Genomic DNA, 15544 nt, shown 5'->3' on the forward strand with positions numbered 1-15544 from the left:
TCTGTCTGTCTTCTTCTGTCATTCACTTCCTGTTGTTTTTATGGGTGTAGAGGGGCTGGCAGTGATGTTAAATCTCAACATGAATGTTATCTTAAAGACTGTTTTTCTTTAGAGTAAGGATTGAAACTTCTGCTAGGTTTTTAGTGAGTTCAGTATTTGAGTTAATTGCGGACATTTTAGTGTAGACCGTTAGTTGCAGGCTATTGCGCTTGCGCAGCCTGGATGCCTCCTTTATTCATAAAGAGACTTTAACTACGCATGTGCAGAATATTCCCAGCTCCAGGATAGAGATGGAGGAGGCGCACGGCCAAGGCCACGACATGCCCAGTCGGCGATCTTTCAGAGGTGGACAGCGGTACACAGGAGGGGATCGGAAGGACTCAGAGGCCCTGGGGTAAGGGGAGGGGGGGCAAGAAGCCCCAAGTAATACTCTGCTTTTCCCCTGCCTAGGGTACCCCTTTAAAGAGGAACTATAGTGAAAATAATTTAAAGTGGTTTTGTCACCATAAAAATCAAATTTCAACAGCAACTGGTCTGAGTGTATTAAGTGATAAAGATGCTAATCCTGCATTCATAACTCTCAAAACTTTTTCTGCTGTTATGGTTTGTAGTTATCACATACTTAAGGAGCACTGGCCCTAGTGCCAAACAGTGCCAAAGAGTTGAATGCTGGGAGTTCTTTTTATCTATAATATATTCCTCCTCTTCCATTTATTTCCCTGCCTAGCTTTCTTATCTGAAACATGATCCTCTGATCACTTGTGTTTACAAGCAAGGCTAAGGTGACTCAGCGATTGGAGGATAAGACAGTGCAGTTGTTAGTATACACTTCAGTAGGAGTGCCTGAAGACTCTGGGAGGAGGGATGCTAATGAATACTCAATGAGCAAAAGTAGGGAGGGGGGGAAACAAGAGTCAGGGAGGATATGATGTCAGCATTAGCTTGGGAAGATGGCCACTGCCTAGAATAGGATTTTCTGCTTTTCCTTCATACAATTCACAGGAATCATTACATGGATAGCACAATACATCTGTTATGTAAGTAGAAGTAGTATTTATCTACTTATATATGTGTTTTTACTTCTAGCTTAGCATGAGTGTCGCTTGTTCTTTAATGAATGCAACTGCTTTTTTTTGTTTTAACAATATTAATTTATAAATGATTAATTATTATGTATGACTCCCTGAAGGTACAGAGTCTAGCTATATATAGCACTTAGCTCATCCAACACACTCCTCTTCACTCCTCTTAAACCAACACCCCACAACGAGACACTTACCTTTAGCTTCATCATAGAGTCCTGACTCATTTTATCTCCGCGGGCTTCTGGAACATCATCAATTCCAATTAATTTGGCTTTATATCGTACTCCATCTCCCTTGAATCTGGCCAAGAGGAATTCGTCTGTTTTCTCTGGACCTGCAAATCAGCCAAAGTGTTAGATAATATTTCCCATCACATCGCCTGTGTGCACATCACACCCAACGGCTGAAGGATTGGCCAGAAACAAAATAACTATATCCAGCACAGCCTGCCTTAAAGTGTACTTGAGACGAAAGGAAAAAAATCACACATACCTGGGGCTTCCCTCCAGCCCCCTTCAGGCTGATTGCTCCCTCGCTGTCTTTCCAGGCCGCCTCAGTATTCTTCTAGGCAGCCCGGTAAATCCGCCAGTCAGCTCCAGTTGGCACAGTCCGGCTGCGCCCGCTCCCCTGTCGCACTCCCAGTGGCGGGAGCATGATGGGATGACCACGCAGCTGGGCCACGAATGCGCAGTACACCCCAGTGGCGGAATTACCGGGGCAGCTAGCGGAGGATCCAGGGGGCCCAGGAGGACAGCCAGGGAGCCATCAGCCTCTAGGGGGCTGGAGGAAGCCCCAGGTATGTATAATTTTTTTCCCTTTAGTCTCAGGTTTCCTTTAAGGGCCCGTTTCCACTAGAGCAAATCAGCATGCGTTTCCTGCATGCAGATTCGCATAGACAATACAAGTGCATGGGACTGTTTCCACTTGTCAGGATTTCTGAGCGTTTTTCTGTGCAGAAAAAATCTGCACGGCAGAGCCATCAGAATTTGCATACCACTATGCGATTCGCATACAATGTATTTAATAGGGAATTCGCATGCAGTTTTAGTATGCGAATTTTCATGCGAATTCGCATGGAATCAATGGAAAAGCACACAGGCACTGCCATGGTTAAATTCGCATACATCGTCATCCATGCGAATTCGCATGAAAATTTGCATACAATCGCATGCGAAATTCGCATCCCCATGCAAATTTTTACCGCAGCAATTCCCACCGCACAAGTACAAACGGGCCCTAAAGCATAGTTCCCCAACCCTGTCCTCAAGGCCCACCAACAGTACATGTTTTGCAGAAAACCACCACCATTCCCAGGTGGGGTAATTAGTGTCTCAGCAGAGCTGATTCACTGCCTCTCTGGATTTCTACAAAACATGCACCATTGGTGGGCCTTGAGGACAGGGTTGGGGAACACTGCTAAAGGACACCCAAGGTGAAAATAAACTAATGAAATAAACAATTGTATCTATCTTCCTTCTCCTAAAAATGACTTTTTAAGATATTCCACAGTTTTAGGGCCTTTTTCCACTAGCCTGCGATTTGCTTCTGATCGCAAATCGCAAGGTACATTAAACTAATGGAAACTGCAGCAGCAATTTCCATTAGTGCGATCCGATTGCGATGCGATTTTGGTCAAAGCGCAATCGTCGTCCTGCCGCGTTTTGTATGCGATTGAGCTGGACTATAATGAGTTTAGTAGCTCAATCGCAATCGCATGGTGGAAATTGAAACGCGATTGCGATCGCGATCAGAATCCTCATAGTGGAAAAGAGCCCTTATTTTATATTTAAATCTACTTTTAAAGTGTATACGGTTTTATTATTTTTGCTCAATGACACATTCATTGAAGTATGCCAGAGCTAAAATCTATGAACTATTGAACCTTTTTATCTCTTTCCTGCTTTTAGAAGCCATTTCTGCTAGAAAAGTGTTTTACAGTTGTAATTTCTTATCAGCGAGGGTCACACTGTAGCCTGACCCAGTCCTGACTCAGACAGGAACTGCCACTTACATACCTGATGTTTAACTCTTTCAGGCAGAGAAAGAAAAAAAGGAACACAGCACAGTTATTTGTGTGCTAGGCACCGTACATACACATTCTTATCTCGCCTCGGGTATCCTTAAAGCTTGGCACTCATTTCCAATTTTGACTGAATAATCACTGGCCAATATTACCACTGTCCATGGCCAATTTAACCATGTGGTTGGCTTACCAACACAATTCATTGCATTGAAAATCTTTTGGCCCTCATGCTAAAAACAATTGTCATTCATTGGCCAATCAAAAGTGGATGTATGTAAAAGGCTTTAGTGTTGTGCAGCAGAATAAAGCAATTGAAAAAAAATTAGGCACCTGATCCATGGGGCTGAGCGGATCAGGTAGCCGCAAAAACCGCCGCTCCTGTGGGCGCACTGGCCGACTTTCACCTTCGTGACCTATAGGTCATGACGCAGGGATGAGATTCATTTTTTCATCCAGCATGCAGGGAGGCGGGGGAGTGGCAGGCGGCACGGCCAGGTAGAGAGAGCTGCCCAATGGCATCTCTGGAAACCCTGCAGGAATGCCCCTGGCGGGCGGTTTAAACAGGGAATCCCTCTCCCAACTTTTATGTCCGAGATATCGACAATTAATGTCGCCAATCTCGGGGGGCTATAGCGCAGCGGTGGGGGGGGCAGAGAGCGGCAGTGTGTGGACACAGGAGCATGTTATGAGGCAAAGAACATGCCTTTGTCATCTGCCCACCTCAGGTCCTCTTTAAAGTAAATGCTGACAAAACTGAGGTTCTTGTCATCGAAGGTCAGCGCCTAACAGCAAAGCAGCCCCAGACTCCGTCAACACCACTGAGGTTAGGGAACTCAGACCTTACTAGCTCCAACACTGTGCGCAGTTTGGGTTTACTGGAAGATGGGGTATTAAAGTTCAGGAATCAAATTTCGGCTGTTGCGAAACATTCCTTTTTACACCTAAGGAATATTGCAAAAAATTAGGCACCTCATTCCTTCAGAGGATCTTCCAACCCTAGTTCAGTCCTTCATCATCATATCACGGCTCGACTATTGCAATGCCCTCTATGCAGGCCCTCCAAATAAAGACCTACACCGCCTGCAGCTAGTACAGAATGCTGCCGCAAGGCTGTTAACAAGCCAGCCCCGCCATTACCACATAACAGCAATCATTTGCTCACTACACTGGCTACCCATAAAATGGAGAATTGTAAATTGGCATGCTAACATTGAAATCCCAACACGACCTAGGCCGAGGATACCTGAAGGATTTGTTGCAACTGCATCACACCTCCAACAAACATTACATCAAAGGGATCATGGGTGACCCCCGCCATCGCAGGAGGGTCCCGGAGGCTTTGGGGGGCCCCTTCAACTCCCTCTCACCAACCGCAAGTGAAGCCAATTAGCAAAAAAACTCCCGTTGGCTAACAAAGACCGTCCCTGCCACCTCCTCCTGCCATGCAGAGTAGCTACAGAGTCTACCGAACACTCTCTGCTGCCATTCGCTGACTCCCAAGCATGTGACCCTCATGGGGTTCGGGTACCATGCTATTATTTTTGCAGGGACGCCCTATTAAGTCTTCTTACGCTAATGAAAGGGATCTAATAACTTGACCACCACCCAGAGACCAACTAAAAACTTTTGGAACCAGAACTTTCTGTTGTACTGCCCCTACCTTTTACAACACCTTGCCTCACATAATTAAGTCAGTTCCAACCCCGGACATGTTTAACTCAAAACTGAAAAGCCACCTGTTTAGTCTGGCATTTATGGTCACATACTGTAACTTTTTGTCCTGTAACATATTACTATGTACTGATCTGAGACAAGCTTATGCACTTTGAATCTTATAAGAGAAAAGCCATTTACAAATATTGAATTGTTGTTACACACCTTCATTTTGATTGGCCAATTTTACCAACTCTATGTAATGGGGTGGGGGAGGGGGAAGGCACTGATCAATTGCCTGATTGGACCAGTACTGACCTGTGTATGGCTAGTTTTACATGTAGTCATTGCAAGACTCTCTGCATAACCTGCAGGCTTTACATTTGGAGAAACAGCAAATACACAGCTCTCTGAAAAAGATAAGGTTTGACAAATGTGCAGCTCCAGAAGCTAATTAGATTACATCTGGCATGCCTTAGCTGGGAAGCCCTGCTCTCCCGCTGTGTTATGTGTCCGTGACTGTCTGAATCAGTGAGTTACTGCCCTTATTTACTGTACAGTGCTGCGCAGTCTACTAGTGCTCTGCAAGTACATGCTTTTTCTAGAATAATAGCAGCAGTATTAATAGAGGTGGTAGCAGGAGGGATCATAATAATAATAAACTGAACCTTCCAAACCCATCTACAAAATGATGTTTAGGGAATCCGGACTTTTTTATTTTTCCTCATCTAAACCAAAAAACATTTAGCATTTGAATATAGCTGGGCCACTATCACTAAAAACGTAAAGTGTACATATAGTAGTAGGAAGTACATTTGTCCCAGAGTAAAATGCACTATCAATTATATTTTCTTCTATGTCGCTGTTGCTAACAGTAAGCAGTAAAGATCTGACAGGTTTTGGACTAGTCCATCTCCTCATGAGGCATTCTCAGTATTTCCTTGAGGCCCCTTTTACACTTGCGCACTGCATCACCCTGTGTTACGCTTCCCCGCCGCAATGGCCATGCAAGTTTATAAAGACTTGCAAACTTCACGCGATGTGACGCCAGAAGTATCAAAATCGCTGCATTACAAACGCAAAGTCTGTAATGCGTTGCAGCATGATCCGTGTACCGCACAGATTATGCAGCAATGCAAGTCAATTAACGATGCAACAAGTATGAATGACAGAAATGCGGTGCGATGCGCCACACATGCAGAGACTGATGGGAATCCCAGTGATGTACTTCCTGTCACTAGCCTGGGGGCGGGCCTATGCATATGACCCTGTCACTGCGGCGCAGAGTCATATGAAGGCCCATATCTGCAGTGCAATTCGGTTCTCACTCCCCCCTCACCTGTCCACCATGCTGTCCCGGTCTCTACTCTCCGGTCGGCCCCTTCTTCACTCCTGAGTCCCGGGGGCAAAGTATGACGTAATGAAGGGGGTCACACACTGGGGGCACTGGAGCACATCCCTTGCATGACCACTAGAGACTAGTATTTAGTCCAGGGATGGGCAAACTTGGCCCTCCAGCTGTTTAGGAACTACAAATCCCACAATGCATTTGCCTTTATGAGTCATGACTGTGGCTGTCAGACTCCTGCAATGCATTGTGGGACTTGTAGTTCCTTAACAGCTGGAGGGCCAAGTTTGCCCATGCCTGATTTAGCCTCTAGCATTTGGGACGTCACACAGGCACCCTGGGAAAATGGGAGTGACGGGAGGAAGAAGCAGCCAGATGAGAATGAAGAGACCAAAACCACGCCATGGACAGGTGAGAGTAGCTTCGTCGGATGCCACTAGTTTTAATAAGAGACCGTTTACAGCATCAATTTCTAGCAGATTTGATCAAATCGGCTGGATATGTATGCAGAAAATCAGTTAGGCTTTGTTTATATCTAAAATAAAAAATCGCAATTTGCAATTTTGCAAAAAATCGCAATTTGCAATTTTGAGAGTGATTATTTTTCCCCTCCCGGCGCTTACCTGCGCACTACGATTTTGTGTACATCGCTTTTCAAAGCGCTTTTGCAGAGCGATTTCTTTTTTCACTTCCTGATGCAAGTCAGGAAGTGAACTCTTTGACCCGGAAAAGAATAAATACAATGCATCTATTCTTAAAAACACTAATGTAATCACCACACAATTTTGTGAGCGTTTTGCGTTTTTCTTATACCTTCCATTGTAGTAAAATCACCCTAAAAATGGTGCAGGCAGCACTTTGGTGAGCGGATCGGAAATGAACTGCTCAGATGTAAAGACTCTCATAGGGAATCATTGCACAAGCGCCTTTAAAAAAAACGTAAAACGCCCTTCGTGTGAGAACAAGCCCTAAGTGTATGGCCTCCTTGTAGGACAATAAATTGTGAGCTGTTAGTGGGAGAAATTATCATTCTTATTATTGATTTACATAGCGCCAGCATCTGCCGTGGTGCTGTACAACAGCATACAGGGTGTAACAATACAAAATAAACAACAATTAACAATACAAGACAATGGTGCATTATGCTGGGTACACACTATGAGATTTTCTGGCCGATTTACCGTCAGATCTATTATTTCCAACATGTCTGATCTGCTTTGTGATCGATTTCTGAGCATTTTCAGATCGATTTCCTATTGAGGTGACCAGAAATCGATTGGAAATCAGATCGGACATGTTGGAAATAATCGATCTGACAGTAAATTGGCCAGAAAATCTCATAGTGTGTACCAGGCATTACCGCTGATGCAGTGAACAATCAACTACAGATTTTTACACAGGGGTGGGAGATATGCACACACATTACACAGCAGTGTGAGACAAAAAGGGGAAGAGAGCCCTGGCCAACAGGCCTTACAGTCTAAAGGGTTAAGGCAGCGGTCTCAAACTGGCGGCCCGCGGGCCATTTGCGGCCCTCGATACAATAGTTTGTGGCCCTCGCCGGCAAAAGCTTCCTTATAGTTCGCTTCAGTGCTCCCAAGTAATCCGCCGCATCCCCGCCACTAAACGAGGGCTGCAGCCCCCAAATCACCCAGGGGGCAATCCGCCTGCATTTCCTGGAAGGGGCAGAGCTTTCAGCTTCAGCTCTGCCACTCCTGACTTCAATCGCCGCCTCTCCCCGCCCGTCTCTGTGAAGGAATAGTGAGAGGGGCGGGCAGAGGCGGCGATGCACCACAATTGTGAAATTCCTTATGCGGTCCAGCCTCATCCTGACTTTGCTTCCTGCGGCCCCCAGATAAATTGAGTTTGAGACCCCTGGGTTAAGGTATAGGACAGTATGTAAAGGGAAGCTGTGTATGGGGTGGTAGAAATGGTGGTCAGTGGATGAAGTGTCCTAGGTAGGAGAGTATACTTGCCTAAAGAGGTGAGGTAAGTTTTCAGACAGTAAGTGTGGGTGAGTGGCGGATGTGTTGAGGAAGAGGTGTTGTAGAGGAGGGGAGAGGATCGGGAAAAGTCTTGTAAGCGGGAGTGAGAAGAGGTGACCAGAGAAGAAGACAAGAGAACATTGTTAGTAGAGCGGAGATTGCATGTAGGGTGGTATCTGTCAGGGCTTGTTTACACCTAGGGCGTTTTCAGAATTTTTAAAGCGCCGGCGTTCTTAAAGTCACCCTAAAAGCGCTTGCACAATGATTCCCTATGAGAGAGTTCACATCTGAGCGGTTCGATTCTGATCCGCTCACCAAAGTGATGATTGTACCATTTTCGGAGCGATTTGCCTCCATGGAAGGTATAGGGAAATCGCAAAACACTTGAAAAAGCGCGTTGTATATCGATATTTCCAGCGCTTTCACGAATAAATACATTGTTTTATTAATTTCCAGGTGAAAGAGTTCACTTCCTGACTGATGCCAGGAAGTGAAAAAACAGATTCGCTCTGCAAAAGCGCTTAGAAAAGCAGATTATAAAAAATCACAACGCGCAGGTAAGTGACGGGAGGCGTTAAAAAAATGACACACAAAATTGCTAAACGCTGACGTCAGCGATTGCGATTTATGATGTGAACAAGGCCTAAATACGTTCATGTAGATAAGCATTATGCATTGTACCCTGTACAGCACTGTGGAAAGTGTTAGTGCCACATAAATACACACACATATGCAGTGCTGTATTTTCCCTGCCGCTTAGGCAATAAGCATCCATAAAGTTCCCGGAGAATGTACGGTGAGCAGCACACAATAAGGTAATGATATGGTGTCCTGACAAGCAGTGCAGAGACTGTAAATTTTGCCCAGGAAACCAGCACTATCACATTTCTGCGGTTTCAGTGGGTAGTTCACTCAACACTTAACATGCAAGCCAGATGTTTGTGGCTCTGAGAGGACATGATTTGAATTAACCGTGTAAACGCCAAGCTGCTGTGTTTATTGATGGCACTGAACGGTTTGGGAAAGTGATGGGAGAAATGAACGGGTACAACTCTGCTAGGGACAGAAAGTGAGATGATTGTAATACTAGCAAATCGTATGCAGCTTGGACCAATAAACAAAGACAGCAAGTTGATTTGATTGGCCCATTCCATTTTCATTAAATCTGCATGCAAACCAGAATTATTTGCATCTCATAGGCCAACTCTAGTGACTGCAGCCACAATGCATTGTAAAGCCTATTACACACTTTCAATTATAACTGCCAGACCACTGAAAAATCTTACCACTTAGGCCCGGTTCAGATTAGTGTTTTTTTGCGGAATGTAACCGGAACCTATACTGTACAAACGGAACAGATGTGAAAAGATCCAATGTTAAAGGATACCCCAACTGAAATGTGACATAATGAGATAGACATGTGTATGTACAGTGCCCAGTACACAGATAACTATGCTGTGTTCCTTTTTTTATTTTTCTGCCTGAAAGAGTTAAATATAAGGTATTCAAGTGGCTGACTCAGTCCTGACTCAGACAGAAAGTGACTACAGTGTGACCCTCACTGATAAGAAATTCCAACTATAAAACACTTTCCTAGCAGAAAATGGCTTCTGGAAGCAAGAAAGAGGTAAAAAAGGGGAATTTCTTATCAGTGAGGGTCACACTGCAGTCACTTCCTGTCTGAGTCAGGACTGAGTCAGCCACTTACATACCTGATATTTAACTCTTTCAGGCAGAGAAAGAAAAAAAGGAACACAGCATAGTTATCTGTGTGCTAGGCACTGTACATACCCATGTCTATCTCATTATGTCACATTTCAGTTGGGGTATCCTTTAACCTATGGATACATTCACTTGGTAAGGATACGTTCCGTACATTCCGTTCCCTGGACCTAAAAAATGCTGCAGGCCCTAATTTTCCGAACCGTTCTGCCCAGCGGAAAGGAACCGGACAAAAAATGCTGCAGCCTTGGCGCAATGAAAAACGGAATGTTTCTTCACACTAGTGAAGAAACGGACCGTTCCACGGGGATGTGGGGATGCAAACCTGAGCGGCGGGAGGGTGAGGGAGGGTGCAGCAGCCGGACGGGTGGGTGAGGGAGGGTAAAATACATACCTAATGCTCTTTTGAAGCCGGCGGTAGAAGCTTCCGTCTTCTTCCGCGTCATGTGACTACATGACGCGTCATGTGACTAGTGTAGTCACAGCGGAAGAAGAGGAAGCCTCTACCGCCGGCTGCAAAGGAGCATTAGGTATGTATTTTAACGGCAAACTAAATCGCTGATCAGATCCATTTTCACTTTCCATTTGGCAGTGTGCACAGAGCCATCCGGATCCGGTAAAGTGGAGATTGGATCCGCTCATCGGATCCGTTTGGCTCAAAACGCTAATAATGTGAAACGGACCTAAGGGTGCATACACACTTGCAATTTGATTGGCCAATCACTGACCAATAACCGCATAAAAACACACACGCAAAAAATTCCCATAGCAGGAAAACTGATGGTTTTCTGCATGGACAAGTGTGACCTTAGGCAACAGGTGTACAGTTTCAATCCTGTCAGGTAAAACTACTAGAAAATTGATGCCAAACTGACAGGACAGGGCTAGACTGGACCAGAAAAGTACAGATTGATGTCTAAACCAAGCCTTGGGCTCGGTTCCCACTTGTGCCAGATCACGTTAAGGAGCGGAAAGTGTTAAGTCTACTCCGATGGTCCGCTGTGGTCTGGCTGCAGCCCGGGGCAAATGTGTTACCTCCATAGGCTAAACGGGAAACGTATCCACCTGCCCGGGATTATTGTGGACTGCAGAGAAGTGCAGGCCGCTTACCACAACGTATCCAATAGATCCGTTGCAGGCTGACAAGTGTGAACGGCTCCTATGTATAAAATAGGAGCCATTCACTGTCAGTTTTACTATGAGCGGAGTTCTCAGCTCTAGTGGGAACACAGCCTAACTTTTGAACTAAATGACCAGTATGCAGATGAGGCATTCGGATTCAACTCGTAACTTTACTGCCTGTATGTTTGTTCCAGTTGTGACTAGGTAACTATGGAAGCTTAAAAATACCCTATAATGGCAACCATGTAACTGGTATTTAAATGGAACCTGAAGCGAGTAAAATTGTTTAAAATAAACACATGACATAGCTGCAAATGAATACTACATACTTACCTCACGGTCAGGTCCTCTCAGGAGCTCACCATTTTCGTCTTACTGTGATCCCTTCCAGCTATATAGTTCAGAAATATACCAGTTGCTGTCAGTTATATATCAGCTACAACTGAATGTGCAAGGTAATGTCCATGTTTCCCTATGGCTCAAGTGGGTGATATTACAGTTTAACAGTGTGCTGACCAGGAAGCTGTTAGGGGGTAATGGCCATTTTTAAAATGGAGGACAGAGAATTCCATTGATCACAGTGGACAAATGGGACGCAGGAGAGGAGAAAGAGATTCAAGAATAGACTACACAGGAGGTAAGTATGATCTGTGTATGGTTATTTTGACTTTTTATTTTCAGTACAGGTTCTCTTTAAATAAATAAGTGAAAGGAGTAAATGTGGCAGTCACCATATTCCTGTCACTATAAGTGTCCTTTAAATTACCATTCTATAGACAATCATAGATCATGATTGCGTTGCACATTTATTTATGTAGAGAATTATTGCTGCGAGCTGCTAATGTTTATTGCGTTTGCAGAATAATCAGGAGAGGTGTTAAGTGTTGGACGGCGGCCAGTTTGCATATTAACGTCTCTCGCATTGCCGGGAGTCGAGGTAAAATTAGTTATATTTATCGACTTCGGCACGCCTCATTTTAAAATGATATCCTGCCTTTTAATTAGAGCAGATTGGATTTTGAGGGCATGTTTCATAAATATCAAGGACAATACAGCCAATCAGTCAAAGCGGATGTTTGCATATCAATTAAAAAGGTCATTCCATTCTCATGGACAAAAGTCTGGCTTATAGTCAGGTGGGCGGGTTTATAGTCAGGTGGAGTGGGCAGTGCATTCAGTGCCTAATGGTAAATCCGGCCCCGATTATACATAATTACAATTTCAAAATTAAATTGATTTTGCATAATCCATTCGTAAATTTCACTTTGTTTTTGTGAAATTACAAGCATGCCTGTAAATGATTTTTCTCGTAAAATGCAAAAATATATTCACGCAAACCAGAAACAAGTGGGGAAAAAGTCCAACTTTTTTCTTTCAGAAAGGCCTTGTACTTCCCCTTCAGTGTCCTCTGTGCCACTTTTGCACCCCACTGTGTCCCTTCTGTCCCCCTGTGCCCTCAGTGTACAATAGCAAAATGTAATTATACCAGTTTAAAAAACATTTTTATTTGAATTTTTTAAAATCAATGTTCACAAAAACTACAAGGTCGTTTGGTAAAAAAAGATGTTTTGAAATGTTACATTTCGGATGATTTGTATCAGCGGGTCGTTCATAAGTCGGGGATTACCTGTACATAATCATACAGTGAATGGTAGCCTATACACTTTCCTCAAGTGGGAAGATGGGGGTGTGGCTAGTGCCCTTCCCTGCCCTAATACATACCTCCGAACTGTTTGAGATGAAAGAGAGCTGTCCTCAAGACATAGCCCAGCCACACCCCCAGTCATGCCCCTCCCACAGCCCTAGTCATACATATCATACCAAATTTATGTCACTGCTTTTCATTATTAAACTACATTAGTCTTTTCTGCCATTGCTTCTTTACTTTTTTATTAGAAAAATGGACCATACATCAATTTAGAGGATGGAAATCTAACATATCCGTATTAAAGAGGAAAATAACATAATGAAAAAAAGTGCTTAATTTGTATCATAATTATGTATAAATGATTTAGTCAGTATTTGCCCATTGTAAAATCTTTCCTCTCCCTGATTTACATTCTGACATGGAGACATTTTTACTGCTGGCAGGTGATGTCAGTGGAATGAGATGCTGCTTGCTTTTTTGGCAGTTGGAAACAGCTGTTATTTGCCACAATGCAACAAGGCTCCGACAGTGTGATGTCAGAACCCTGGTGCTCACGTGACACTGTGGGAGGGGTTTCACCACAATATCAGCCATACAGAGTTAATGATCCGTTTGAGAAAAGGGATAGATTTCTCATGAGAAAGGGAGTATCAGCTACTGATTGAGATGAAGTTCAATTCTTGGTTACGATTTCTCTTTCAACACCGGAACCAAGGCAAAGCTACCTAGGGTAGGCTCAGAGGTATATTCATGCTGGATCCACATACCTCTGTGTGTTGTCTACGCCTCTCCTTGTAGCTCCTGGTTCCTGTAATCACTGCTAGAAAAATTTCACTTTTGGCTAAAGTCAAATTTTCAGGCAGGAACCACCCACGACGTCAACCCACCGGCCAATTAGCAGCGCCGGCGGGTTGTTAACCCTCGATCTGCCGCTACAAAGTGTACAATACACTTTGTAATGTATACAAAGTGTATTATACTGGCTGCCTCCTCTCCTGGTGGTCCCAGTGATCGAGGGACCACCAGGGTAGGAGGCAGCTGTGTATGTATGCACCCAAGCACACTGATCCTGCCCCCCCTGCCCCTTGATCGCCCACAGCACCCCTTTAGACCCCCCCCCCCCCTGATCACCCCCTCAGACCACTGTTTGCACCCAATCACCCCCCTAATAACCCATCAATCACCTCCTGTCACTGTCAACGCTATATTTTAGATCAGGTCCTAAATTGCCCCCTGGGGACTCCTGATCACTCCCACCCCCTCAGATCCTCCCCAGACCCCCCCCCCCCCGTGTACTGTATACATCTGTTCTCCCCTCTAATCACGCACTGGTCACCCATCAATCACCCATCAGTTACTGCTACCCATCAGATCAGACCCTAATCACCCAAACACCCGCCCACACCCTCAGATCGCCATTAGATCCCCCCCCCCCCCCGATCACCTCCCCAGTGCACTATTTACATCTGTTCTCCCCTCTAATCACCCACTGATCACCCATCAATCACTCCCTGTCACCACCTGTCAATGCTACCCATCATACCCATCAGATCAGACCCTCATCTGCCCCTTGCGAGCACCCAATCACCCGCCCACACCCTCAGTTCCCCCCCTGATCACCTCGCCAGTGCATTGCTTGCATCTATTCTCCCCTCTAATCACACCCTGATCACCTATTAATCACCCCGTCACCCCCTGTCACTTCTACCCATCAGATCAGACCCTAACCTGCCCCTTGCGGGCACCAAAATACCCGCCCACACCCTCAGATCGCCCTCAGTCCCCCCCTCCTGATCACCTCCCCAGTGCATTATTAACATCTGTTCTCCCCTTTAATCACCAACTGATCACCCATCAATCACCCCCTGTCACTGCTACCCATCAGATCAGACCCTAATCTGCCCCTTGCGGGCACCCAATTACCCGCCCACACCCTCAGATCACCCTCAGCCCCCCCGATCACCTCCCCAGTGCATTGCTTGCATCTATTCCCCCTACTAATCACACCCTAAAACACCCATCAATCACCTCCTGACTCCACCTGTCACCCCCTAGCACACCTACCCATCAGATCAGGCCCTAATTTGCCCCGTGTGGGCTCCTGATCACTCAGCCAAACCCTCAGATCCCCCTCAGACCCCCTTCCGATAACCTCCCCAGTGCATTGATTGCATCTATTCCCCCCTCTAATCACCCCCTGAGACACCCATCAATCACCTCCTGTCACCCCCTAGCACTCCTATCCATCAGATCAGACCCTAATCTGCCCCCTGCGGGCTTCTGATCACCCGTCCAAACCCTCACCTGCCCCACCGCAGTGATTTTTTTTTTCCTGATCACTGCTGGTCTCTAAGACTTAATTGTGGCTGAGACCAACCATTATGCCACACAATACGCAACCGCCAATCCAAGAAGCTACCATGCCCAGCCTTTTCAGTGGAAACCACTCCAAGTTTCCGAACGTAACATTTTTTGGGGAATTCTCCTTAACATGGGTCTTGTCAAAAATAATGTATTGTGGTCTTATTGGTCTACGCACCCAATACATCACATGCCCATGTTCTCTGCTGCCATGTCCAGGTCACGATTTGAGAACATCCTACGCTTCCTGCACTTCAGTGCCAATACAACCTGTCATCTAAGAGGCCACCCTGCTTATGTCCAGTTCCACAAAATTCGTCCCCTCATAGACCACCTGTCATCAAAATTTGCAGATGCTTATACCCCTAAACAGTCATTTTGAGGCATTTGGTTTCTAGACTACTCCTCACGGTTTTGGGCCCCTAAAATGCCAGGGCAGTATAGGAACCCCACAAGTGACCCCATTTTAGAAAGAAGACACCACAAGGTATTCAGTTAGGTGTATGATGAGTTCATAGAAGATTTTATTTTTTGTCACAAGTTAGTGAAAAATGACACTTTGTGAAAACAAAAAACAATAAAAATCAATTTCCGCTA

At 45.2% G+C, this 15544-nt stretch overlaps 1 protein-coding gene across 4 annotated transcripts in view; it reads right to left on the minus strand.

Annotated features, from left to right (window-relative positions):
* The window catches only part of DAB2 (DAB adaptor protein 2), a 230627-nt gene that overhangs the window by 113260 nt on the left and 101823 nt on the right, over nt 1-15544 (minus strand). For all 4 annotated transcript variants that reach the window (XM_068250826.1, XM_068250852.1, XM_068250843.1 and 1 more), the window contains exon 3: nt 1280-1419. In XM_068250826.1, the coding sequence (XP_068106927.1) occupies nt 1280-1419 (140 nt within the window). The remainder of the gene's footprint in view (nt 1-1279; nt 1420-15544) is intronic.

The sequence above is a fragment of the Hyperolius riggenbachi genome, chromosome 1 (genome assembly GCF_040937935.1).
Source record: "Hyperolius riggenbachi isolate aHypRig1 chromosome 1, aHypRig1.pri, whole genome shotgun sequence".
Lineage (NCBI taxonomy): Eukaryota > Metazoa > Chordata > Amphibia > Anura > Hyperoliidae > Hyperolius > Hyperolius riggenbachi.